The sequence below is a fragment of the Canis lupus genome, chromosome 5 (genome assembly GCF_003254725.2).
Source record: "Canis lupus dingo isolate Sandy chromosome 5, ASM325472v2, whole genome shotgun sequence".
NCBI classification, from domain to species: domain Eukaryota; kingdom Metazoa; phylum Chordata; class Mammalia; order Carnivora; family Canidae; genus Canis; species Canis lupus.
Genome location: NC_064247.1, coordinates 52,606,740 through 52,633,121, shown reverse-complemented (window position 1 = coordinate 52,633,121; position 26,382 = coordinate 52,606,740). Strand labels below are relative to the sequence as shown.

General features: G+C 42.7%; 1 protein-coding gene across 21 annotated transcripts in view; it reads right to left on the bottom strand.

The window, feature by feature from the left end:
- Positions 1 to 3,338: 3,338 nt before the first annotated feature.
- DAB1 (DAB adaptor protein 1) overlaps positions 3,339 to 26,382 on the bottom strand; it is a 1,117,693-nt gene continuing 1,094,649 nt past the window's right edge. For 20 of the 21 annotated variants that reach the window (XM_049110389.1, XM_035716544.2, XM_025427779.3 and 17 more), the window contains 4 exons: positions 21,749 to 22,297; positions 18,031 to 18,158; positions 17,562 to 17,672; positions 3,339 to 6,732 (listed from right to left, as the gene is read on the bottom strand). In XM_049110389.1, the coding sequence (XP_048966346.1) occupies positions 17,577 to 17,672; positions 18,031 to 18,158; positions 21,749 to 22,297 (773 nt within the window). In that variant the 3' untranslated portion in view covers positions 3,339 to 6,732; positions 17,562 to 17,576. The remainder of the gene's footprint in view (positions 6,733 to 17,561; positions 17,673 to 18,030; positions 18,159 to 21,748; positions 22,298 to 26,382) is intronic. The other variant, XM_049110397.1, reaches the window with a different exon arrangement.

Here is a 26,382-nt window from a genome sequence, read left to right as displayed (position 1 = left end):
AGACTGTCTTTGATAGTAATAATAGGTAATGTGCACTGAGCATTTACTATGTTCCAGGTATGGAATTATCAAATTTATTTCTCATAACAGCCCAATGAGGTAGATATTATTGTTTCAATTTTACATGCGAGCGAGCTGAATTTTAGAGTTTAAGTGACTTGTCTGAGGTCAAACAACGGGCAAGTCGTGCAGCCCAAGAATTCCAAAAACCAAGACTTTTGGAATTCAGAGTCCACTCTCTGGAAACTGCTCTGTATTGACTCATCAGTAAAGACAGTATGCTCCATTTATGTGAGAAAAGGGACAAATGATAAGGAAAGGGTGAAGATTTGGTCAAATACTCTACTTCCCTGGTATTGCCTTAGTTTAGTGCACAACAGAGAGGGAAAAAAAAAACCCACTAATAAGAATATCTACCTGTTTACCTTTGGTATTATCTACCTCTCTTCTGATGAAAGTAGGCACCTTTGAGTAAGGTTTCCTTTCTTTTTAGTTTATGCTAAGATGCTGCTTTATACCCAAAGGATGCACATTGGACTGTGTGAGCATGGATCATCTTTCTTCTTCTCTTTTGATGAGGGGGACAAGACAGGTAAAGAGGAGACAACTTTCCTTTAATAATTAAGTTCCTACATTCTTGAGCTCATGGTCCTGAGGTATAGGTGAGTGTCGGTGACCTCTGATCTGAAATGGGATGGATTTCAGGGTTCACCCCATTCCAATGGGGAGGCACACAGGTACTAAAAGTAGACTGTGAAGAAGAGGAGTTTACCACTTTCCTGTAGATAGTATCCCAGGCTGGACTGCCACGGATTCCATCTCCGACCCCTCCTGCTTGTTCACCACTCCAGGCTGTGACCCCAGCTGAGTGACAGAAGTGGTGAGAGGGGTTCAGAAGATTAAAGGCCCAAGTCACCGGAGGCTGCCATCTCGCAAGAATATTTAGACTTTTTCTACTTGGCAATCATTAATATTCTCCAGCAAAAGATGAACAGAAACCCTCCCTCTTCAGATCTCCATACCTTGGAAGATAAAGTGAATGCTAGGGTTTTGTTTTGAAATTAAATATTCATTGGATTGGGTCAGAGCCATTACCGTTCTTGAGAATAAAACTGAATTTCTCCTTTGTTTTGAAACAACTAACAGTCATTTCACTTAAGAATCAATTTCTGTACTAAATCAGTCAGGGTACCGCGTGGTGTGATTTTTCTAATATAACAATCGCTACTTAGAACTGGATACAGAAAGACACCAAGTGTTTCATAGCGGGTGCATGGGCATTTGGACATTGAAGATGCCCTGCAGACAGAAGCACCCACGGATTACAGGAGGGACTTGGGAATTAAATCCCGGGCACTGTGCCAGCCCCTGGGTTAGCTCTTTGGCTCTGTTCATTGATAGCTGCTCCATAACATCACTGAGTTGGTTTCCTAGGCTGTAAAAAGAGGATCGCACTGTTTCTTCTCAAGGGCTGCATAAAGATTTAGAGATAGGAATTAGAAAATGAGTGACACAAAGTAGAAACACAAGAGTGGCGGTGATGATTCATATTTTCGCAAAAATACTGAGGACCGGTCACTAAAAGCCATTTAGATCTGTTTAGTTTTTTTCCCCCTAATCTTTCAGGCACCATTGCTCACATTTCCCTTGAATTTAAACACCTTTTAAAAGCTTTCAAAGCTCTGAAGGTTGATTTCAATGAAACCTGTTTTTATTCTAGGCGTTTTTCCTACTGTCATTCTCAGTAAAACAAAAAAACAGTTACTGTCAAAACAACAAGGGTTTGCTCTCAAGCACAAAATGAAAGCAGATATGTCTGCCTGATTTATTTTGGCATTCGCCTAGCAGTTAAATAGGACACCTTTTAATTGTCACTTCTTTAAGATTCATTTAGTTTGGGAAAGCAAATCACCAGTGCTTGGTTTCAGCTAAACTGGAACTAGTTGGACAAGAAGGTTTATTCTTTATCCCTCTGGCACATAGCCTTTTGAAAACTGCCAATTAAAGAAGAAACTGTGTATTTAGCCACATACTGAAGATTGGTAACATCGAATGGATTTTTATTTTTACTTTAAACCAGAGGAACTTAGAAATCTAATTTATTTCCATAGATCAACCAGAGGTCTGGGAAAGAAAGTCAATACCATTAACAAATTTATGTAGAACTATTTAAAAGAGCGAATATTCAGCTATTTTTTACAATTAAAATCAATTACGAGTGAAGAGACTCAAAAGTCAAATCTCAACTCTAACATGTAAGAGCTGGGGAAGTTATTCAATCTCTGCGTCCTTTTTAGTCTCTAAATTGGGGACTATATCCACCCACAGTTTAGAAAAGTAACTGAGGCCATGGACAAAAAGCATATAGCATCTACTGGGCACATGTAAGTTGCTCAAAAAATGCAAGCCACTGACGTTATTCAGGAGAGCTTGCGTAACATTTTCTAGCAATTTGATCCAGGGGTGAGCATTTCTCAGTGTAGGAAAAGTTGCTTCTTCTATTTGCCCCAAATTTATTTTGCTGGAATTTAAGCCCATTCCCTCATTTTCTCAATGTGGCAAAAACATCCGTTTAATACTTTCTGTATAATGAGGTCACATCGAGGACACGTGTGTATCCAATCATTAATATAACCATTCCTAGACTGGGGTGTCTTTCTGGCATCTCAGTCATCTAACTGCAACCTGTAATTTGGCTGATTATTGGATAGACAAACTAATCTCGTTACAGAATGAAATAAAAATCTTTCTCACACACACACATACACGCATAAATATACATAAACACACACACATATACACTTTTTTTGTTTTGGTCTTATTATGTTTCATGTTTTTTAATGTGGAGTGTATGGGGGAATGTGAAGGAAAATAAAGGCTTCCTTCTTGGGTCCTTTAAAGCAGACAACCTTGTACTGAATTATGGCAAACTCTTTGAGGGTATAGATTAACCTCAGTGTTTGAACCAACAGTTGAGCAGGGTGTTTTGCTTTTTGTTTTTTAGGGGAAGACAACTCACAGACCTAGTCTCGGGGTCTTTCCCAATTTTGGAAGTCTGGTGCTACATGTAGTCCAAATACCACATCTATACAGGCTGTGTCTTTTCCGACATCTTCCTCATTCTTCACTGTGACTGCTTCTCCAAGAATAGCAAGTGTCTGAAGTCAAGTGAGGATGAGCTGATCTAACTCCTCCATGAAGCTTTCTCTTTCTGGCCCAGTGCCAGGAAAACTAAGGCCTTCGCCTGGTCAGATGGAAGCTTACAGAGAAGCGATTTCACCTTCCAGTCCTTTGCCTGAGTGTCCAGTAGAAACTTGTAGAATAAAACCAGGCTAAGCTGTTGTTCTCAAACATGTTTATTTGTTAACAGTTATACATGGCGTGTTACAGAAATTAATGGAAAATTTCTAAAAATTTCACTGTTGTTGAATGTATTGTACATAAAGTTAAAAATAATGTGTCCATATATGTTAACAAACTGTCATCTGAGGTAAAGTTAAAGTAGGTCTAGAAATGTACTGCAAACAGTCATTTTCTCTTTCTCATCTTTATTAAAAAAATATGTGTCAGAACGCAGAAATTGAAATGAACCAAACCCACAGAGTAAACATTTTTTTTTTTTTTTAAAGAAGGTGCCCGGTACATGACATGATGGGGTTTCAGTAGACACTGGGATGAGTACGGATTATAAAAAAAGTCTTGTGGCATGGAAAGATCGAAGAGCTACGGGTCATGGGGACAGAATGACAGGTGGCGTTTCCCTGGTTTCAAAATTTAAAGTGACAAATTTAGTGCTAGTGAAGGATGAGGAATTAACAGTTGTTACACACGGATTTTCTATCGATCTAACCGGAACTGGGCAGACTCCCCATGGCCTTTTGGTATTGGCTCCCCGGCTCTTACTTGGAAATTCCACTGTACTCTTGGGATAGGATGTGGTGGTTCTGAGCCCACCAAACAGGGCTTGTTAAGGATCAGAATTCTGCCAAAGATAACATGGATGGCAGTTTAAAATCTTGACTTTATTTCCCTCACTTTAATGCATCACACAGGCATCTTTGTTAGGTTCAGAGCCAGTAACACTTTCAATCACATTCAATGAATGATGACAAGTCCACTGGGCTGTCACTTTCTGCTATGAAATTAACTCCAGACGGTGTACGTGAAACAGCAACATCGGTCAGCGTTCACTTTGAACATGTCACAAGCAACCCAAAGAATCGGTATAATGGTGTGATAACTGAGAGACAAACTCAAGACAGCCATAGTGAGGGAGGAGATTTAGCACCACTTGTTTAGAATCAGAATCTCGGACAACAGAGCAACTGAAGCCATGTCCCCCAGGGGAACTGCCTATCGTATCAAATCCCCAGAAAACAGAATCGAACCGGTTTCAGGACGACTCTCAGGGTCATCACATCTTTCCCATTTTCCCCATTCAGGTGAAAGGATGACTTAATTATAAAATGGATGCACATTCCTGGAGAAATCATGTGGACCAACAGGTGATAGTTACAGAGGGGGGTAAATGGCCCTTCTCACTTTCCTGGTTCTTTGGACCTTCCATGTTAGGCTGACATCGACATATATTCTGTAAGGACATTTGGTCAGTTTACCTAACTGGGAAAAAAATCACGTTCCAGTGACCCGATAGTGTAAAATTTGGGCCTCGAGCAGTAATGATTATCTTGAATTTTGATTTTTTTCTTTGTGAACAAATATACCTTCTTTCAAACCACTTTACTTTCTATTGATATGACGAAGCACAGTACACAGGCCTATTTAAGTCAATCATATCAATGTCAATTCTACTTTCCAAATTTTAAAACCCAAGTAATAACAGTTAACCCCAAACCCAGTTAATCACACGGTCCTCTCAAGTTTTCTCCTTAGTGTTAAACCACTAAATTCAACATACTGGAACTGCATAGGAACATCCGGAGAACACACTTGACCTGTAGAACAATTCTCTGTAGGGCAAAAATATATAGATTCTTTATGAAAATCATGTGTTAAACATACAAACTGAACACTGCACTTTTTTGTCTCATAAATGTAAAAAAAGGAAGCTTAAACTCTTCTGTTTCACATACAAACAGTCCAGTGATCTCTATGGGGGTTGGTGGTAGTGAAGAGGTGTGTGTGTGGGGGGAGAGGGCGTTTCAGAATCTGAAGGACAGGCCTTCAAAATGTGAACGTTTTCCTGTTTGCCGTCGATGGCGGATACTCTTGCGGAAAGGTTGGAGTAGACTGTGGGGTCACGTGCCCCCCTTCCTGTTCACTAGCTGCCGATTGGCCAAGTGTTCCTGCCAGCTGTCCCTAAACTCCAGCTTCCTCCCATATGCTCCACAGTAACATCTGGAGAGGGAGCCCCATCCATCAAGTTTGTCACATCCTGCACTCAATCTGCTACCTTCTCTACAGTGTAATGGCATTATTAAAAAGCATTTTCATTAACATTTATATTTACAAAAAAAAAAACTGGCATTTTTTTTTCATTAGAACTCCTTAAAGCCATTTCCCTTAAATATTTAAAGAGTTTAATGGTAAGGTTTTTTTTTTTCAAGTTATAAAATAAAAATCCCATTTGAATTTTCTGATGTACAAAAAGAGAGATGAACCATTGTGATCCTGGAATCCATTTGCTATTCCGAATATCCATGTCACCTCTGTTCCACTAGAAAGTCGGTTTTAAGATCCAAAACCACATTCCCAGGATTGTACCAGAATTATTTGGCAAATGACTTTTCTTTGAAAATGGCACGTGGAGAAGACACTTGTCTGCATAGCATCACAGCAGCAAGATATCGGAAAAATAAAAAATATCATTTTATTGTACTTAGAGTTTAGAGCTTCTGAGAAAATCAGATGCATTTTTCATCTTTCTCATCAATGGGATCCGATGTCCTTTCCAACTCACAGAATGAAGGTTCCAACCAAAAGCTGTCTTTTTCTTTGCCATGATGCAGAATAGTTAAAGGATTGTTTTGGCAACATTCTTGATCATAAAGAATAATCAACCACTTATTTGTCTTGTGATTTTCAAGTTAATTCATTTCATATGAGGCTTTTCTTTTCCAGTTAGATTTCCTCACCCATATCTAAAAAAAGTCAAAAGCAATACAAAAATTTTTACACCCATTAATTTTCAAACATGACAAAGGAAAGGGGGAAAATGGCAGACCAGGCCCTGTGGAGTGATGAGAAGATGTTGTCATATGTCAAAAGGCATATGGATGAGGATACTGTAGTCACAGAGGACCTCTTGCTTTTGTCTGAAAGAAGTCAGCGCCAACCCTGTTGTCACTCTCTGAGGCCTGTCACTCCACATTTGATGTCTTTACAGCGGTCAACAGGTCGAAAAATAAAAGAGAATTACAATTTTGCAGACTGGGTCATCTTAAACCCATGTTAAGAGAGCTCAAAACATTTGTCGGGTAAGCATTTGCTTGGTTTGTGATTTAATGTTGGGTATGATTTTTTATACTTTTTTGATTTTTTTTGTGCTGCCATAGTTATCTGCCATGGTTGCCAAAAACCCTTAGTTTCCTCTTCCAAATGAGTTCCATTGGGCAATCGTGAATTTCGTCGTGGGATGAGGTGAGGCAGAAGAATACAAGAGAGAGCCTGTCGCGATGCTGATTTCCATGCCAGTCTTGAAGCACCTGCCGTGAGCTCACCTCGATGCTACTTCTTAGGTCTGTTGATCTGCGCATAGAGAGGCTCCAGCTCCTGGGGACAGAGGGACAGAGTGAGAGCTGCTCTTTTCCAGATAGGATTTTCTGAGACAGCATGGGAAGGAGGGTTTGGGATTAGAACAGAAAGATGACAGTTTATGATGGATGACCTTAGGTAATTTTTGGATTATTTGATCATGATGCATCTCATTTTGGCGACTTTTTTTGAATCATCAAGAATAACTACTCACCCTGTTTTGCCCTTGGTTTTCAAACTGAAACTGGTTTCCCAGTTAGGGAAAAAAAGCATGGTGTAGCAGAGAGAGCTGGACAAGCTGTGTGATGTGGACACGATCCTTGGCCTTTCTAAGCCTCAGTTTTCCCAACCACTGAATGGGAAGAACACTGTTTTTCCTACAGAGTTCTTGAGAGACTTGAGGTGATATATATATATAAAGCATCTAGCACAGTGATTGGCAGTAAGAAGTCTTCAGAAAATGCTAACAATCAGCTTGAGACAAGTGGACATTTTTCCAACAAAGTTTTAGGAACGTCTACTTGAAACCGCTGAAATTCTATTTCAAGCTGCTCTTTGGTTTCTAGAAGCAGTGAGGACCGGGCACACTTTGGAGCAAGCAAAACAGCAATTAGGACTTTAGCTCTTAGTTAAGAGTTTCTAGGACCTGTTTGCATTCAACCTCCTGTTTCAGGGATGGCCTCTCATTTGCCTGTACCCATGGAAATGGCTGTCCTGAGACACATGGGATTTTCACCAGTATATGAGGCAAACCTTCAGTCCAATGGTAGATGGGAAATGGTGTTTAGCTCTGTTGAAACTACTTGACTTCCTCCTGTTGAAATGGCCCACGGTGCATTGGCCAAGCAGATAAGGTCAGGACTCTGGTCTTAAGCATATACAGGCCCTTCCTTTAATTGACCATTTGCTGTCACTCTTGGGTATTTGTGTCAGAATTAAACGGACAAGGTGACATCTTAATTGTGTCATATTTCTATATTAGCCTGTGTGTTGCCATGTGAGTATAGATCCTTTCTATTTGCTTATTCTCTGGAGCCATTAGATTTAACTGATATTCTGTGAGCCCTGACTATGTGTCTGGCACCATGTTAGCTATCTTCAAGTACATTGTTTTTTTAACTTAACAAATCAGCCTTGTCAAGTAGATGCTTTATTTATCCTTTGCAAATGGGAAATCACACAGAGAAGTTAAGCGATTTTTCCACGGTCCTACAGCTAGTAAGTTTGGGATATGAGACCTAAAAGTAGGGTCCAGTGCTTTTCTAGTCTATTACAACAACTGTCATAAAAGAGAAAAGACCAATCCTTCAATCCGTAGTGTTGTAGAGTGCTTTGGAATTTATAAAGCACCCTCGTGTCTTATTTTACCTGCTTAACAGTCCTGGGAGTGGCTCTTATTCTTTCTGTCTCATTTTGCAGATAAAAACTGAAGGTCACAGAAGTGGTATGATCTTAAGGTCATTGTGCTGTATACCTTGTGCATTTAATAGAGACTATTGTTTGCCTTTATTATAAAGGGGAAGTGGACTAGGAGATAATTTTGTCCAGATCCATCATTTTACAGGTGAAGGATCTGAAAGCTAGAGAAGGGAGTTTTGGTTTCCCCAGAGTCAAAGGTTACTTAGAAACCATGTCATGGACAGAATCCAAGACTCCTGCCTTCAAATCCAAGATGTCATCCTCTGGACCTCACTATGTCTGTATTTTTCCAGGGAAAGGCATCTTCCTATCCTTTGAGGCCTCCTGTTCTGTAACAGAATACAGATTTGTCCCTCCATGCTTTCTACCTATGGGCTTCATATCACTCTTGGAAATGTAAAGAGTAAGTATGATCCTCCTCCCAAATGCCTAACGACAGGATATATGGAAGCTCATTATTCCATATCTCACCTCTGGGTTACTGCTTGCCACGTCCCCGTGCTATTTTACACACGTTGACTTAGCACAGTAGGCGCTCAATGAGGATTTGTTGGATTGATGAATGACTATAATACAGTTTCTACTTTCTTCACTGTTCTGATCACTTTGTCCTAAATACCCTCCAGTTTGGCTTTATTCTCTCAAAATCTAATCTAGCAAAATCTATAGCAAGTTCATTTGTCATGCACCTAATCCATTCCCTGCCAATGCTTTGAAATGTTTCAAATACCTGTTGCAAGGCCAATACCAACCACATAAATTTACTGTGTCTTTGTGTTCTGGGGGTGGACTGGGTGGAGCCAAGGTAGAGTGGTGACATCAAGTACAAGTTCTGGGAAAGAACATGTTCTTCTGCCTATGCTGTGTTAGAGGATGTATCTTGAGCTCTCCTGGGTAGAAATGCTCAGCCCACTCTTCTTTTAGGATACCCTAAGAAGTCAGGCCGCCTTGATCTCACCCTACAATTTGCTCTATTCTAATTTTGGAAACTAATTTATTCAACTGAGAATGACACCTAAAAACAGAAGAAGACAGCAGGCTCAGACAGGGTAATTAATGCCACACTGCATTAACTTTCTGCAGCTGAGATAAATATTCACACATCTCCTGCTTGCCGGAATTTAACTTCAAATACCCATCACAACAGCAGTAAGGACTGCAGTCAACTCTCAATTATCCCCAGTAATGAAGGGGAGCAGTGGTGTGGAAAACCCCAAGCAGCAGATAATCCCAAAGTCTGACATTGTGATGCATTATACGTTTTGGCAATAGCGTTACCTTCCTTGTTACAGAATCTCAGACTGTCAGAGCTAGAGGGGTGTAAGAAATCATTTGATCCAGAAATTTCTGACCTGACTTCTGGCAAGGTCGCGATGGGGTCTTCAGGCTATTTTCAATATTCCAGAAGCCTAAATGGAATCATACATTAACACAGCACCCTGTTGATATTTTTTGTTTTCCTTTGGCAGCTTTGACCACATCTCTGCCCTCCTTCAAATCCCTCAAAGGTTCCCCATCACCCACAGGGTAAGGTCAAAGCTCCTCAGCTGGGCACACGAGACCCATTCGTCTCTTAGTCCATTAGAGCTAATAAATGCCCCTTTCAGATCGTGAATCAAAATTTAACTTTCAGGTCACGTAAATCATAGTTTTTTGTTTTGTTTTGTTTTTTTCCAATGTCTTTTATGCCTCTGCCAGAATGATCTTTCTGAAATGGATTTGGTCATGCCATTCTTCTGCTCCAAGACAACCTCCTGACTCCTTATTTTCCCAAGAAAAATGAAGACCCCCCAGGATGGCACACAAGGCCCTTCCAACATGGTTCCACCTTCTTGCCCAGCCTCATCTACTTCCATTCTCTCTCCTATGCCCCATTCTTCTGGTCACCCTGACACGACAGGATTTTCCCAATCTCTGAGACTCTGTTCGGGCAGTTCCTTGTGCCTTTGGTGGCCTCTCTTTGTCCTCCAATGGGGAGTTCATAGTTTCAGACCCAGCTCCAATATAAAGGCTTCCAGGACTCTGTAGGTGATGTGGGCTACTCTGTTCCCACTCAGAATTGGAGCATGGTGGATCTCACCGTGTAGAACATCCTAGATGATAACCTGATGCAGTGCAGACAGAGGTCTACAGAGGGGACTGAAAGAGTCTAGGACTGGAGAACTCTGTGCAGGTTACTTAACCCCTCTGAGTTTCAGTTTCTTCACTAGTAAAATGAGGCTATCCTCTCTACCAGAGGTGTGGTGAGTACTGAAGGAGAAAATACACACTGATTATCTAGCACAGAGGCTGACACATAGGAAATATTCCCAAAAGGTTAGGTCCCTTCTGTGTATTGTGGTTTTATCCTTCCTTTGTAGAAGGTGGTTTTAGACCTAATAATCATCACCTGTAGGTGGCCTCTCCTTCATAGCACACAAGAGCACCTGTAACTGGGTTCTGTTAGGAAATGTAATAATGGCGCTGGGGTAGCCCAGGGAAATGGTGCAGAAAGCATGAGGGGTTAATCTAAAGAAACTGGGTGCACAGCCCTGTGGATAAGAGTCTGCCACACGTTTACAGACTACTTCCAGTATGAATTGTGTGCTCATACACAGCAGCCACGTAGAATCACAGAATTAGGGTAATAAGAGCTTATATTTACAGAAATATTTACAGTCTATAAGGACTTTCTTATTGCCTATACACAATCTCACTTGGGTATCACACTGAGGCTGTACCCTGGATATTCCTACCTCCACTTAGAGCGAAGAAGTAAGCCTCCTCAGAGCTTGGTGACTTGCCCAAAGTCACTCAGCGAGCACAGCACAGAGATGGGATATAACTAGTTTTTTTTTTTTTCCCCAGCTTGGTTTTAATTGCGGTATAATATATACAGCATAGCATTTGCCATTTTAGTCATTTTTAAGTGTCCAATTCAGTGGCATTAATTGTGCTTGCAATGTTGGGCAACTCTTTCATCACTCCAAATGGGCTCTACGCATTAAGCCATAACTCCCCACTCCCCCCATAGCCTCAACCCCTGGTGACCTCTAATCTCTGTTCCCATTCTATGAATTCACCTATTCTCATTTAAAATTAATTTCATTGAGGTATAATTTGCATACGATGTACATTTTCCTCACTTCCCCCAGTTGGCCCCACCTTTTTGGCTTGGTGGGCAGGGGCCAATAGTTTCCTATCCTGCCTTGTAATGAGACCTTTTTTAAAGCCACCTAAATTATGCTTAGTCCTCTGCACTCGTTTAATTTTTATTATGTGTCTTTTTGGAAACCTCGGCCACATCTACCAAAGATATGTCCCTTGAAAAAATGATTAGTGGAGCGAAGACATGGCATGCTGAGAAAGGTGGTCTCAGATGTGAGGTCATTGTGCGCCATGCAATCTGCTTGCTTAGCGAGCCTGTCTCTGCCTGGGGGTGAGATCAACACCTAGCCAAGCCAGGGGTCAGATAAGCCAGAGGTGAGCCAAAGCTTGAGTCCCTCAGTACCACTCTGCCCAGGCAAGCACAAGCCCCAACACTGGGGCCCAGTTCTGTGGGGTTTTACATTTTCTGCCTTCGCAAATGAAAAAGGTGGTGGCGCAGCCAGAGAGGAAAGGAGGCTTTAATAAAGTTAAACTTAAAGTCCTACCTGAAGACATGCATGGAGTCATCAAAAACACTTGAGTTTCGGAGCCAGAAAGAGCCCAGCAATCCTAACCTCCTGCATGAACTTAGGCAAGTATTGTACCTGAGTCTCAGTTTCTTAACCCGTAAAATGGGGGTGTGTGCCATCTACCTCAAGGAATCATAACAAGTAATACATGAGTTCAAAAAAACATAAACGATATTAACAAGTGCTGGGAGACTTTGAATAGAAAGGAAACAAAACCCCACAAAGCTTTCTGGTCACTTTCAGCCTGAATATCTGCCTTTCAGGGTAGAAAAGTCTTTCGAACACAGGATGGATTTAAGACATATCTTAGAGACTGACACTGTTGCCAAATACACTTGCTTCCTGAGGTCTCAGGTGCTGAAACCCACTTGCTGAATGCAGAGAAGCCGAGAAGCAGAATCTAAGTCCATGGTAGGGGGGAGGTCCTGCCTATGTTGTGATCAATTCTCCATTTCTCCAGCAATGAAGGACACAAATCATCCCCTTTGAACACATACATCATCTTTCTTGACTCTGTCACATAGCAGACGAGGACACTGAGGTTGCTGACACCAATTCTCTGCCCTAAGCAGAGAATCCTGTCCAGATTAAACTCCTGGTCATCAGGAGTAGGTTCTGGATCTCAGGCCAATAATGGCTAGGAACCCCCAGAAAATCAGCATATTTAAGGGTCTGCTGTCCTGTCCTTCATTGGAATAAAGACAGCTGGGAGGAGGGGTGCTGCTAGAAGATTTTGTTTGCGGATTGGGTCTTCTGTGCTCTGATCCGGTGACCCAGGCAGGTTAGGAGGTCCTAGAATGTCAGCTGGGAGGGCATCTGGGAATTGTTGTACAGAAGAGAAGACCAAAGGTCAGAAATGAAGCCATCTGCCTCAAGTCACACAGCTGTTAAGTCTAAGAGAAGCTGCTAAAACCCATGTGTCGGGGTCTGGCTGAGAGCGCTTGAGTTATTTCATCTGAGTGTAGATTGAAATTCTAGCCCTGTTACATGTGAATCTTATGATTTCAGCAAACCATTAACTTTTCACCTTCCCTGTCGTATCTGTGAAATGGGAATGATAAAAATATTTAAGAGGGCTCCTTGGAGGAATGAATTAGGTGATGTTTATGAAAGTGTTATAAACATGCTAGCAATTTACAAATGTATTAGTAGAAGTAAATGAAAGGCATGGTGGTTGACTTCTGTAGAGTGATTCTAGAATCAGCGAGTGGGATCTAAATCAGAGGTCAGCAAACCATAGCCCATTGGCTAATTTTGATGGCTCTGTTTAATAATTAATTTAATACAGTATTTTAAATAAAATATTTTTGGAACTCAGCCACATCGATTTCTTCATGTGCTGTCTTTTGCTGATGTCTTTTTCTAACGATAGAGTACATGAGTTGCAACAAGAGACTTGGCCCACAAGCACAGGTATCTACAAAGAGTTTGCTGACCTCTGGTCTAAATGATCAACATAGTCTACTTGTGCCCACTACTCTAGTGGCTTAAAACCATATAGAAATCTTCCTGCCCAGTCTGGTTTTCTCCTTTGACCTCCAGATTCTTGAATCCAGCAGCCTTCTGGCATCTCTACTTGGGTGTCTCATGAGCATCTCAAGTACAACTCAAGTTCCAAGGTACACCCACTCTCTCTCTGCTCAAGCATGCCATCCTATGTTCTTCATCACATGACTGGCACGCCCCACCCAGATTCCCAAAACAGAAATGTGGGGGTCGTCCTAGGTTATGTCCTCATCCTCACTTCCCATCTCCCTTCAGTTTTAGCTTCTCCAGGTTTCATCTTTTCAATTTTTCTGGGCACCAAGCCTACCTCTCCTTCCTGGCTAACACGGCCCTCAGCAGGCCCCTCTCATCTCCTGACTGCATGATTCACAACATCCTGGGTGGGACTTGCCTCTGAAAACTATGTCCAAGAGACGGACAGGTGATTTTCTGTTTTTTTTTTTTTTTTTTTTTTTGGTGGTTCTCTGGGTTAAGGCTCTGTTGTTTCATTCTATTTAAAAACAGAAGAGTAACAATAACCGCAAATACATGTATTCTGCTTTCAAAGCTTACAAAAGCACTTTCATATTCATAGTTTCTGTTTATGGAACAGCCTGGGGAGGGAGCTGTTATAATTAATTATCCATATGTATCCACGTGAGGGACCAGGGTATAAAGGGTAGTTACATGCTCGCCTAAGGTCACCTGCTTTAAAACCATAATCCAGACCTATGTCTCTGACTCTGTGTGTTTTTCTTTCTTCTTAAAAAGATTTTGTTTGTTTGTTTTTGTAGACTCATCCTACGAAAGCACCTGAAGTTCAGCATTCTTTTCTTTCAAACACTAGAAATCCATCAGGTAATATTTTATGTATCTTGGGTTCCCACTACGAAGGTCCGTATTACAAACACGACACCGGCTTATTATTTATGGCAATATCTATTGTTACTAAGGGAGACAGACCCAACAATTCCCCATTGTTACAGATGCTACTTTGACTTGACAGCTGGGGAAGTCTGATAGGCAGTTTATTTACTTAGCCATTTAACCAAATAAATGTTTTCATTTTTCTTTCATCTCCTCAAAAGCTAACATTTCGCCCTTAAAATTGCTCCAGCAACACATCAGTGAAGTATAAATTACCTGCCATTCCCACACCAGCCATTACAATATTATTTTGGTTCTTTTTTTCTGCTCCTGTTGACCCAGGCTTTCAAAGACACGTGATTCTCCCAGGCAGGAGGGTAGGGGGAGAAAATGAAATAATTGAAGAGATTTCCCTTTATTGCTAAAACAGAAATGCTGTTTGAGATTAGTCCTGAAGCTTCCACCTGTGAGGACGGAGTCCGTTTGTTCCCCTTTTACTATGGTGCGATATGGCTTTCACTTATCAACAGATGTCACCCCCTACCTGCTAAGAATTGTGTGGGTATTTCTAATAAAAAGCAGCTGGAGATAAAATGCAAGGTTGATAAGAAGGACAAGACTCCTGCTTCCCAACTGTATGAAGGCAAAGGGGAAAACAGATCCACGGATGTGACTTTCCCTGCATGGTATCCCTTCTCCAAATGTCTGGAAAGGCACTAAGAAATTGCAGTCAGTATATTTCTAGTTGGGTGGATGAGTGAATGTGACAGAGGTGGAAGGATCATATATGGCCTGGGTTGCTAGTGATGGAAGGGCCCAGAAAAGCTCATTTAGACTTCCCTTATAGGGGGGTTTTGGGGGAATATGCCTGCAAGGCTGGCATCAGCCTCTTGGCACAGGATTCTCAACAGGCAATTGTGAATTGCCAAATGAAGTGTTCAGAAGGAGAAAACTGTTTCCCTGAAGATAACAGTCCAGCCCTTTTGGGGTGGGAGCTATTGATTATGACACATATATGTCAACCTAAGAGTGCTCATTTTTTGGAATGGACAGGTGGCCTGTGAGACCCTCACTGGATTATCCTATTTATGGGACTGGGCAAGCCAGAAAGCTAAGATATTATATTTTTCTTTTCCTAATTTTTTTCTCCAAAACTGTTTTGAGGCATATTGAAAATTAATGATCTGAAGATAGGAAATACATAGCAAAACCTCCCAGCCAGTGGCCTGGGTCCTTATGGTATAATTTATTTAATATAAAGGCAAGATGTATACACTCTAAGGTACTGGGGAACATTTATCGAGCATGTATGATGACGACAGTGGTGATGACAGCTAGCATCTATTGGGAGCTTTCTCTGTGTCAGACACTGTGCTAAGAGCTCCAGATACATCACCTCATTTCATCCAAACAACAACCCTTTGAGGAGGACACTGTTTTTATCCTTATTTTCAAAAATAAGATAGAGAATTATTATGAAATCTCATTAGAGTCACATAGGTAGAGCCAGATTCTAAACTCAATTTCGCTCCAGAGCCTAGATCTTTAAGCTGATTTTTTAGTTGAGCGGTAAGTGTCTGTCTCCACACTAGAGACTGAGACACTATCTCTGCTAACCTAGAGGATGATAAAGCCCCTTCTAGCAGATGAAGAAACCAAAACTCAAAAGAATTATGGTTCTTGCCCAAGATTTCCTGCTACTAAGGAGCTGAGCTAGAATTTTAATTCAAGTTCCAAATTCTGAGCTCTGCCTACTATCATATCCCATGCTCCATCCATTTACAACCAGTCATGGCCTGGGGTCTGGATGAAGCATCAAACATGGAATAGGCTGAAGCCCTAAGAAACAGTGCAGCTTGTTTGACTGTCTCAAACTGAACAGGCTCATAAAGATGAGGGTTTGATACACTGATCTGCAAATGGTGTAAGTCATCTTTGTTTTCTAGAAGAACTTCAATTTTAGGATGATGTTAGCTGTTATACTGATGAATGGCTCTTGTCATCTCTAGTTCATTCATCAAATTTTTCAAGACAGGGTTGAGCACGTGAAATAAAACATACACCAGAGTAGAAAACCTCTTGGGGAATCTTTCCAAGGCATCCACCCATAATCCCCAGCTCTTCTCTTTTCTGGAACATTGACTTTGCCTTTAATTCACCAGCTTCCCAAATAGCTTTGCAAGACTGAATTTTTCGAGGTGTACTGCATGGCTTTGCATGGCATGATGTGTCATTATATGCTACTGTACTGATAGAAAAATGTGGCAAAATATTTAGTATGTTAAGTCCTTTAATCATAAAATCTATTAACAAAATACACTCTCCAAACACTGTATTGGCTTTCACTAACTGTCAAAATAACTTCCATGTGAACTGAGAAGGATTTTGAGGTAGCCTTAGAATCCATTTAGGGATGGTGAAAACTATTTACCATTTTAATGGTTCTGACCACCCCATTCAGGACTATAGAAGGAGCTCTGTGGGTAGAGCTTTGCAGTCCTACGCATTTATGGAAAACTAGGAAAGTATCTGAAAATTGAACACATTTGTCAAGGAGTGACCTCAGAAATCATGTCTGGGTAACGAGGTATATTTCTGTCTCCTGAGAAGGTTTGCTTCATCAGCTCCCCTTTCTTTCGATCAAATCAGATGTATTGAAATTCAAGTGCCAAAAGCCACTTCTAGTAAATGTAAGTACACTTTGTTCAGAGTAGCTGCTGATGGAATCTGAAGTGGTTCGGTGGTGAACCATATGCCATAGCACAGGTGCAAACAGCGGAGCCTCAAGCAAATACTACATGTCTTTGAGCTTTGAATTTCACTTTTACATTAGTAAGGGCGAGGGGGTCCCTTTTGGCTACACAAAATGGGCTATTGTGATCTTCTCTCTTTCTCTATCTCATTCAAGCACTGCTTGGTTCTGCTTCTTCGTCTGGCTTCTCAGAATGTTTGGTTGGTGAACTCTTTAGATCTGTGGAGTGTAGGCAAATGCAGCGACACTCCGCTTAAAAGATTGGAGCCTTTGGATCACACTGCAGTGAGAAAATAATCATTAGGGTGGGCAGAATGTGTCCATCCTTGAATGTTGATGCTCTCTGAAACTGAATCTGTGTTGTGTAATGGTGACCATGCCTCATTCCATCATGACCATCCACTCAGAGCATGTCATTAATAGAAGAATATGACCATTCTCCACTCCTCACCCCTACCCCTGACTAGAAGTATGTGTCAAAGGTCATGCATCCATGAGGCAAAACACAATAGCGAATAAAGAGCAAGGAAATGGTGCAAACATCAGGGATATGCTCAGGCAAGGAGAGATGGTGCAGACATTGGGGATATGACTTCAGAAATGAAAGGCAAGCCAAAGGGAAAGCAGAGAGCTTAAGGGTGAAGTATATAAAAAGAACAGATACCTACCCAGACCTGTGCTATCTAGCTACCGGCCTGTGGACTTATATTATCACCACTGGGCTCCCCACTGGGCTCCCCAAATGGATCACTGTTGGATGAGGCCTGTGATCCATCAGGCTAGAACACAAGAAGATAACACTTTTTTTTTTCTTTTCAACAATGGAAAGCAGAAGACAGCAGGGCATATTTTCATGCATACATATGATCAGTTATTTTAAAGGAGGCAGCAACTGCAGTTGGAAGGTGCCACACCCACCAACGTGGGAACTTGTGGGACCGACCTCACGAAAAGGACAACATTTTTCAGCTGCTCATTAGAACATAAAAGAAAGCCCCTCTAGTGCCCCGCTTAGAACTTGGGAATCCGAGCCAGCATTCTTTTCTATGCAGGTTTCCGCGCCCACTATCCATTTCAGATACAGCCGTTTTAATTTTTAGGAAAGGCAAAACCAGAGAGAACAAACTGGTCACTTACAGCTTCTTGCTCTTCACTTTTGCTGGGACTTTCGAAGCCCTCCTCGAAGATGTCATCTGTGGTGGGATCGCTGGCATGGGATGCAGATGATTTGGACGGAGAGCTCTGTCGAGGGGCTGGGGTTGGAGCTACACCGGGACCACACACAAAGAAGGAACATCGTTAAGTGTCTGGCTGCCACCATTTACATCCTACAGAGACCTCAGGGGTCTGGCTATATTCAAGTCAAGTCCAGCACTCTGCTTTCTATCCTGAGGCAGGTCAGTTAAACAACTGAGCATCTCCTCTGTACATATCTATTTTGTCTTGTCATACAGCTGACAGGAAAGAGTGGGTGCACACGGATGGGGCAGGCAGTGGTTCTCAAGGAATGGCACTTGGATCAGCGACACTACCACATCCGGGACCTTGTCACAAACGCAGTCTTGGACCTCACCCCAGACCTACTGACTCGGAAGCTCCATGTTTCTACATACTCGAGGTGAGAACCACGGGACAAATTTTTCTTTCTTCTCTCTCTCTCAACATTGTGTGTGTGTTTTAGTAAGAATAAATAGATCAGAGGACAGTGATGTGCATCGATTAAGTGCCTTCTATACGTCAGACATTGTCAGAAACTTTACAGCGAGTATCTGTAATCCTCATAGTGCCTCTTTGAGGTAGGGGTTATCCCAGGACAGCTAAGGGAAGTGAAGTTGCTAAATTGCTCAAGGCCACATAGCTGGTTACTGGTAGAACCAGGCCTTGTATCCTTGCACATGGGAGATAACGTGAGAAACCCGTGTTGGATGAAGAGTGAAGAGTGCTTCTGTGATGTGGGAAAAGGGAGGGAGCTCCTGGCAACTTCCCCACTGGCACTTTATCCATCACTCCATAAGGATACACATCTTCTGTCCTGGCCTTCCCACAAGTTCCCCTTCTCATTTGTTCCAGAGGTTATAACAAATGTGCCATTTGAAGCTATTCTTTTTTCAATAATTTCTAATTTGGCATTGAAAAGCCAGTCACTGGCTCGGCCCCAAGTGAGGAGATGATGTGGCTTAATTTAGTAGCTAAATTTCCAGTGCCACTGATAAGGCCCCCCATCCTGCCATAACTGCCCAGAATTTCCCAAATCTGGCTGCTTATCAGACAGAGAGTGATTATAAAACTTGGTGAGCACCTTTCGCCTTGATGGATCTATATTTAGAATAACAACACAATTTACTGTGTGCCAGCAAGCTGGGCACGGTGCTGGGTGCTAGGCATTTTGTATTTACACATACTGCAAAGTGGTGTGGGACCTATTTTTCTTTCCTGATGAAGAAACTGCAGCCCTGAAAGGTGAAGGGACTTTCTCAGGGTCACCAGCACCACGGAATAGGAGTGTTGGGATTTAATACAGCTCTGTCTACACTGTCGGGCCAGCTGTGAGGTCTATGTCAATTTGACGTAGATTTTTGTTCCAACTGATGAAAAAACTCCACTCAAAACATTCTGAAGGTGATGCTCATGGATAGAAGGATATAATTACTGTTTTTACTCATTTTCTTTACAATAAAACATTATTTTTTTTAATTTAAAAGGAAGTCTGTTTTATGAGATGATTATGGAACAGACTAGTTCTAGCAGGTTTAAGTGAGAACACCCTGATTTCCAACAGCTAATGAATAAATGTTGGCGTAACTGGATTCCAAATTGTGTTTGAAGTGGCTTATTGCTTACTAGAGGCCGAGAACACAGGCTGAGGTGCCAGTCTGAGAGGTGTACCGGTCCTACTTATCAGATGAAGTCATTTGGAAGCATAATTAGAGGTTCATTTATGTAAGTGTCTTAGCCTTTAGAAGGCTCTTCTAGAATACCTGAATAATCTAAAAGAGTGGTTCTTTAATGGTGCAATTTAAATCCTAGGAGACATTTCACAGTATCTTGGGTCATTTCTTTTTTTTTTTTCTTTTTTTCTTGGGTCATTTCTGACTATAAAGACTCAGGGGACAGGACATGTATTTCTGGCATCTAGTGGGTGGAGGCAGGGATGCTGCTCATCATCCTATAAGCACAACACACACCCCACAACAAAGAATTATCTGGCCCCAAATATCAATAAAGCCCAGGTTGTAAAACACAGCCACAGCTGAATGGCCTTTGTTCTGTTCATTTCAATCTCTACGATTTTTCCCAAATGTCTCCCACACGCTAGATGCTATGCTAGCATTAGAAGAAGTAGACGGGTGATTAGGACATATGTCCTGTCCTCAAAGAACTGAAACTTCCCTTTTATTTATAGCTGGCATGCAAGTCCATTGAAAGAGAGACACTTGCTTTCAAAAGATGCTTGCTTATTTATGCATGGCTCTCATTCCCCCAGCATTTCATTTTTTATTCATTATTTTTCACTGAAACCCTGTGACGTGGAGCTAATAGAGATGCCCTCATATGGAGATCACATGGCCTGAGTAGAAGTAGGTTGTTTATACACATAAAAGGCATTCATTTTCATAACTGCCTTCTGAACCTGGATGAAATAACACCACCTAATTGTGTTAACATTAGATTTTTTGACAATTCTCACTATTGGCCAAGCAGTGATCCCTATCATCTGTGACAGTAATGAAAACGCCAAACTCATTGTTCCACGAGACTTTTGCTTTTCCCTATCAATTGTCAAAGGCATGGGCTGAATTACCAGTCACTTTTCTGAGCATATGTGTGCTCAAGTGTATCTAGATTCTGATTGGCTGCATGGTCATGGCTTTTTGGATGCTTACAGTAGAAAAGTGATCTGGAAAGAATCACTGAGTGCCTGAACTAGAAGGAAGTACACTCCTCATCATCCAAGCCAACTCAATGCATTTCACCCATGACACAGCTGAGGTTAAGAAAGTCACACACATGGCCAAAGACACAGCTTGTGGTAGAAGAGCAAAGGTTGGAACTCTGGTCCAGGGATTTGACACAGAACTATTCAATATGCATTCATAATGGTGACAAAAATACCTTAAAATTTGTGATGTATACAATGTTTCAGTACATGTACCACTGATCCTTGTAATCTCTCTTAGGCTAAGATAGATGAGGAAATTGAGGCTCACAAAAATGACTTGCCGATAGGCACAAAACTAGGAAGTGATAAATCTGCTCTCTAGGTTCCCAGTCTAGAGATTTCTGCTTCACTACCATTTTTTTCTCTTTGACGACCCAAAGCCCTGAGCCAAAATCTGGCTTCAACTAAACCAGCTGGATGAGATCTTATGGCTGCTCTTTCTTTCCCGTAAGTTTTCTCTTGATTTTAGTTTTCTACTCTAATTTTTGTCCTTATTTCCCAGACTTTTAAAATTCATATTCACTATTCATTTCCATTTCAACAAGCCGTACCAAAATCTGTGTCATAAGGAGGGATAATGAATGAATGGATGGATAGATGAGCAGATCAACAAAAACATTAGAAGCAGAGTGACTGGTAGGAAAATAACTACTCTCGTTGTCCTTGAACCTCACTCTCATTATTGGTCAGACAGGTCTAACAAAACCTGTAATAAGCATTGTTATGAGTATAAAAGTATGAAAACAATGGTTACGAGGTAGATATGTATAATTGGCACCTCATAACTGGTAGCTATTATTAGTAGTAGTCATATAAACCAAGATGCCTGCTGAATGTGAACTGAGATGAGTTCTGTGACTCCAGAAACAAGGCATCGCTCTCATTGGAGTTAGGTCTCCCAAGAAGGGCACTCACGTGAGTTGGTTGATGGTGTGGTAGAAGTCACAGGGGTCAAATTCAACTGGGAGATGTCAAAGTCGTCACAGTCATCTGTATCCTGTGCCACCCCGACTTTGTTGAAGTAACTGGAGAAGGCCTCTGAGGTACAGGTGAGGGAGGGTTGGTCGGGTTTGCGGGAGGGCACGGGTGGCGGCTGGGCCATCTGGAAATCCTTAAACATTTCTTTCCCCATTTTCTGTCTGGGCTTCTCGGTCTGTGGACTTGACCTGGTGGAGTCACCCGTGGTTGGGACGGTTGCAAGGGGGGTGAGGGGACCTTGGAACATGGCGGCTGGCAAAGGCATAACAGTTTGTGTGGGCATGAAGGCGGCTGGCGGAAACTGCCCGGCTACAGTTGGCCAGGGCTGCTGAGTGGCAGGGAAGAGACCCGGCTGGCCCCATGCGATGGGCTGAGCCCCCGGCATCACCTGAGCGACTGGTGGCTGAGCACCCATGGCGATCTGCTGTTGGACGAGGGGCTGCTGGCCCCAGAAGGATGGGAGGACGGCGCCCATTGCAACATAACCTGGAAGGGTGAGAAAGATGAGTCATGTACCCTGGGAAAGAATAATTCATGGATTCAGGTGATCGGCAGAAAGATACTGAGCAGTTGTTACGTTCCAGGCTCTGTGCTAGAGACCCGGGCCACAAAGATGAGTAAGATGAAAGTTCTGGCTTTCAATGGAGTGTTCCTTCCAGAGCCACGGTCTGGAGAAACCTAAGAAGGGGACTCATAAGCAAAACTAGAATGCAGTGAGCGAGCAAGCCGGGCAGGTGTTTGGGAGATAATGATAATATTGCTATAATTAAAGGTTTCCGACTCCACACAGCCTCAGGAGCTGGTGTGTCTCAGTGGAAAAGGTAGAGTACTAGACATCGGGTACATTTGGGTTTGAATCTTGCCTCCCCTTCTGGCTAGACCAAACACTTAAACTTTCTAAACCTCAAGCTCTTGGTTAGAAAGCCAGGTTATAAGATCTTCCTTTTCAGCATGGAAAACATGTGCTGAGGGAAGAAGAATCAGAGTATCGGGGATGTTGAGGTCTAGGTTAAAATTTGGAGTTCTTCTGCTTCTTATCTACGGAGTTTAGGGAGAGCTCCACAAGCTCTCTCGGGCTCTCTCTCCTCATCTGTGAAATGGGCAAAAAATACTGTCTGCCTCATGGGCTTGGTTTAAAGATAAATGGAGATGACGTTTTTGAGGTGGACTACTGCACCTGACACCAAGTATGCATTCAGTAAATGTTAGCAATTAGTAGAATTTAAATCAGAGAAATCCTAGGAAGTACTTAATACCTTGCTTGATACATAGCAGCCATATAATAAGTGGTAGCTCCAGGTATTAGAACACATTATTTCTGCATTGTCATCATGCCAATTTTAGGGACTGTCTACTCAGGAGCACCTTGTACAGTGGCATAGGTTGGGGACGCCAAAACTCCCGAGGGTCTACTCACATATGTCACCATGTTAATTGTTGGCTGTACTAAGTCCTTTCAGGTGAGATATAACCATTTTAAAAGGCGAAGTGACACTTTTCACAGTATCAATAGTAACACAAATAATTTCCATGTATTCGATGTCTATGATGTTCTAGGTACAGTATTAGGTGCTTCACATCCTCACGGAATCCCTGCAGGGTAGGTATTCTCATCCCCATTCTAGGGATAAGGAAATAGGTGTTCAGAGAGGGAAAGTCCATGTTTAGGGTCACAGAGACAGCATGAAGTGGGATCAGGATCTAAACTGAGGTCACTTGTCCCCACAGCTAGTGGTGTTCTTCCCTCTACATCACACTGCCCCAGCCAGACAGCCAAGACCAATTTCTGATATCTGGATAGTAAGTACACCGGGGTTTGGCAAATGTTGGACAGGGCCAGAGAAATTCCCATGTGCTTCCAGTGATCCCTGCCCTTCTCAGAGGGCCCCGTGGACATACACATGTGCCATTGAGCCTGGGAGACAGATGCCCAGGCCAGGCAGGGGAGAGGAGGAAGAAGCTGGCTTGGCCTGACCTCTCAAAACCAGCCTTTTCACAGCTGTCAGAAGGAGTTTACAGGTGTACAGGAGTGAGGCCAAGAGAAGAGTGGGTGCAAGGTATCCTAGCAACTTCCAAAGGGAAGGCAGGCAGGCCCCGTGGCTCTGATCATGTCATGGGTGATGTCAATGACTGTGGGGAGCCCAGAGAAACCATGTGCAGAGTGCCTCACTCATGCTCCAGCCTCAGATCCCCTGCCCTTCAACTGATGACTAAGGAATGGAGACAACATTCCAGGTCCAGCCATTTCCTTGTGAGGTGAGAAGAGGTTCCAGAAAGGTGGAGGAGACAGGACACACAGGCTCCTTGCTGATGAATCCAGCAGTGTGACAGGCTCCTAGGGGGCGTCGACAAGGCAAACAGACCATATCCTTATGTGATCGCTTAGCCCTACTGCACTGAAATCAGAGGGGTGAAGAGACGTTGGTGCTGGCATTTCAAACCCGAGACCTGCTTGCATCGCCTCTCACCACACCCATCACATAATAAGGCAGTGACTCGAGCCCACTAACAGATTAAGAGTTCCACAACTGTTTTTCATATTTTCTGATTTACTTTGATGGGGGGATGATCAGGAAATTTGTGGGGTATATTTTGGTTGTCAGGTTAACTTGCTAGTGGGAGCCACTATGCGCACTTGAGAAGCAGAGAGCTTGGATACTTGATATCCTATACTGTGTGAGACCAACGTGCATAACAAAGAATTCCCCCACGTTCTGGCTTCGATAATATTTGAGTATGGGCTGGACATTGTATTACCTAGAAATTCAGTTTCTTTGCATAGTTTCAATGCACTTAGTTTTCTGGGAAGGTAACAGCTGTGTACATTGAAGGCCGACTGTATTTTGTCTTGTTTGGAACACGGTCAAGAGTTGCTCACCATTTGGGAAAGTTGAGGTTCCCAACAGAAACACTTTCCCTGGTGTTTGAACCCACACGGCGTTCCTGTGTCCCTCTGCACCTGCAGAGACTCTATTTATAGTTCTACACACCTGGCCACTTAGTAGGACTTCTAGCGCAGCTATACCTGGGTATTTTCCTTATTGAAATAGATATCTTTTTATTACAAATTAGTTTTTAAAAGTTTCCTCCTGGGACACCTGGGTGGCTCAGCGGTTAAGCGTCTGCCTTTGGCCGAGGGCATGATCCCGGGGTCCTGGGATCAAGTCCTGCATCGGGCTCCCTACAGGGAGCCTGCTTCTTCCACTGCCAAGGTCTCTGCCTCTCTCTGTTTCTCATGAATAAATAAAATCTTTTAAAAAAAAGTTTCCTCCTTATAATGAAGGCATTATATTTAAAAAAAAAACTATTAGATAAGTTATATCATCTATGAATTTCATTTCAAGAATTTAAAGGAGACATTACAAAGATCTGTCGTAAAAAGGGGGCACTAGGTCTGATGGGGCAGAGACACAGATCTTTCAATGACCTCAATCCTGATGCCCATTTTGGGAAAGGGATGGAAGGTTTCAGCCTGCAGACAGGCTAGGCTGTCTTTCACTTTGCTTCCACTCCACAGCCCTTGTTGCCACCAGAGGATTGCTCTAAGATGCAATATAGTGCTTCACTGTCTTGACTATAAGGTTTGGATGCCTTAGCTTGGCTTAGGAGCCTTCAGGGATCAGGCCCCTTCCTACCTCTTCATCCCACCTTTCCCTACAGCAGCTGCAAACAAAGCTCCACCGGCTCTCTCTCATCCCTGCTGGTGCTCCTGCCTACCTCACCTGGCTACTCCTTATGCACTCTCTGAGAACCAGTTCAGCAGCACCTCTTCCGGGCACTTTTTCTGCCCCCCTGCACTCCACTGGTTCTCCTCTGGGCTTCTGCAGACCCCAGGGGTCATCTCTGTGATGGCATTTGGTCACACTGTGTTGCAACTGCCCAGTTATTGTCTTCCATCATTAGACAAGAAACCACCTGCTAGTAGGAACATTTTATTTTCCCTTTCCCTCTCCTCTGTGTCTGGCACAGTTTTGGGCACACATCAGCTGCTCCATAAATCCTGAGATGGGAGAGAGTCTCTCTATAAAGGTGAATGAGTCATAGTGGAATAAATGCCTTCACTGCATTTTTCCAAGTGTACAATTAAACTCGAAGATCTGTAAGTGCTGTAATCGCTGATGATTCTACTGTTGGTGGCAGGTTTTTCTTTCCCCTGTCTTTTTTTTTCCCACAAGGAACCAACAGATGGGCTGTGCACACTTTTCTGGAGAGAGCTATTAGCATGTCTCCCTGGCTTCGTGCCATCTGCTTCAGACCCAAGCACAATATTCAAAAGAAAAAAAAAAAGCAGCACAGGGTAATTGGGTATCATGTTAGGGAACTCACAGGTCTTACTAGTTTTTCTGGGGGGTTGGGGTCTCTGTAGCCTGGGCTTCCCCCAGACCTGTGAGCTAAGGTTCTCTGGCCACATGGCATCATGCACGCCTGATGGGACACCTCAGTCGCAGCGCTGCGGTAGCAGCGGACATGGGGGAGCCACTTGGTGGCTGCCACTGCAGCCACTTAACTGCTTAGTAACATTTACTCATTAACGTTCGACGGTGGAGGGAGGAGGTGCCATGGAGCATCTG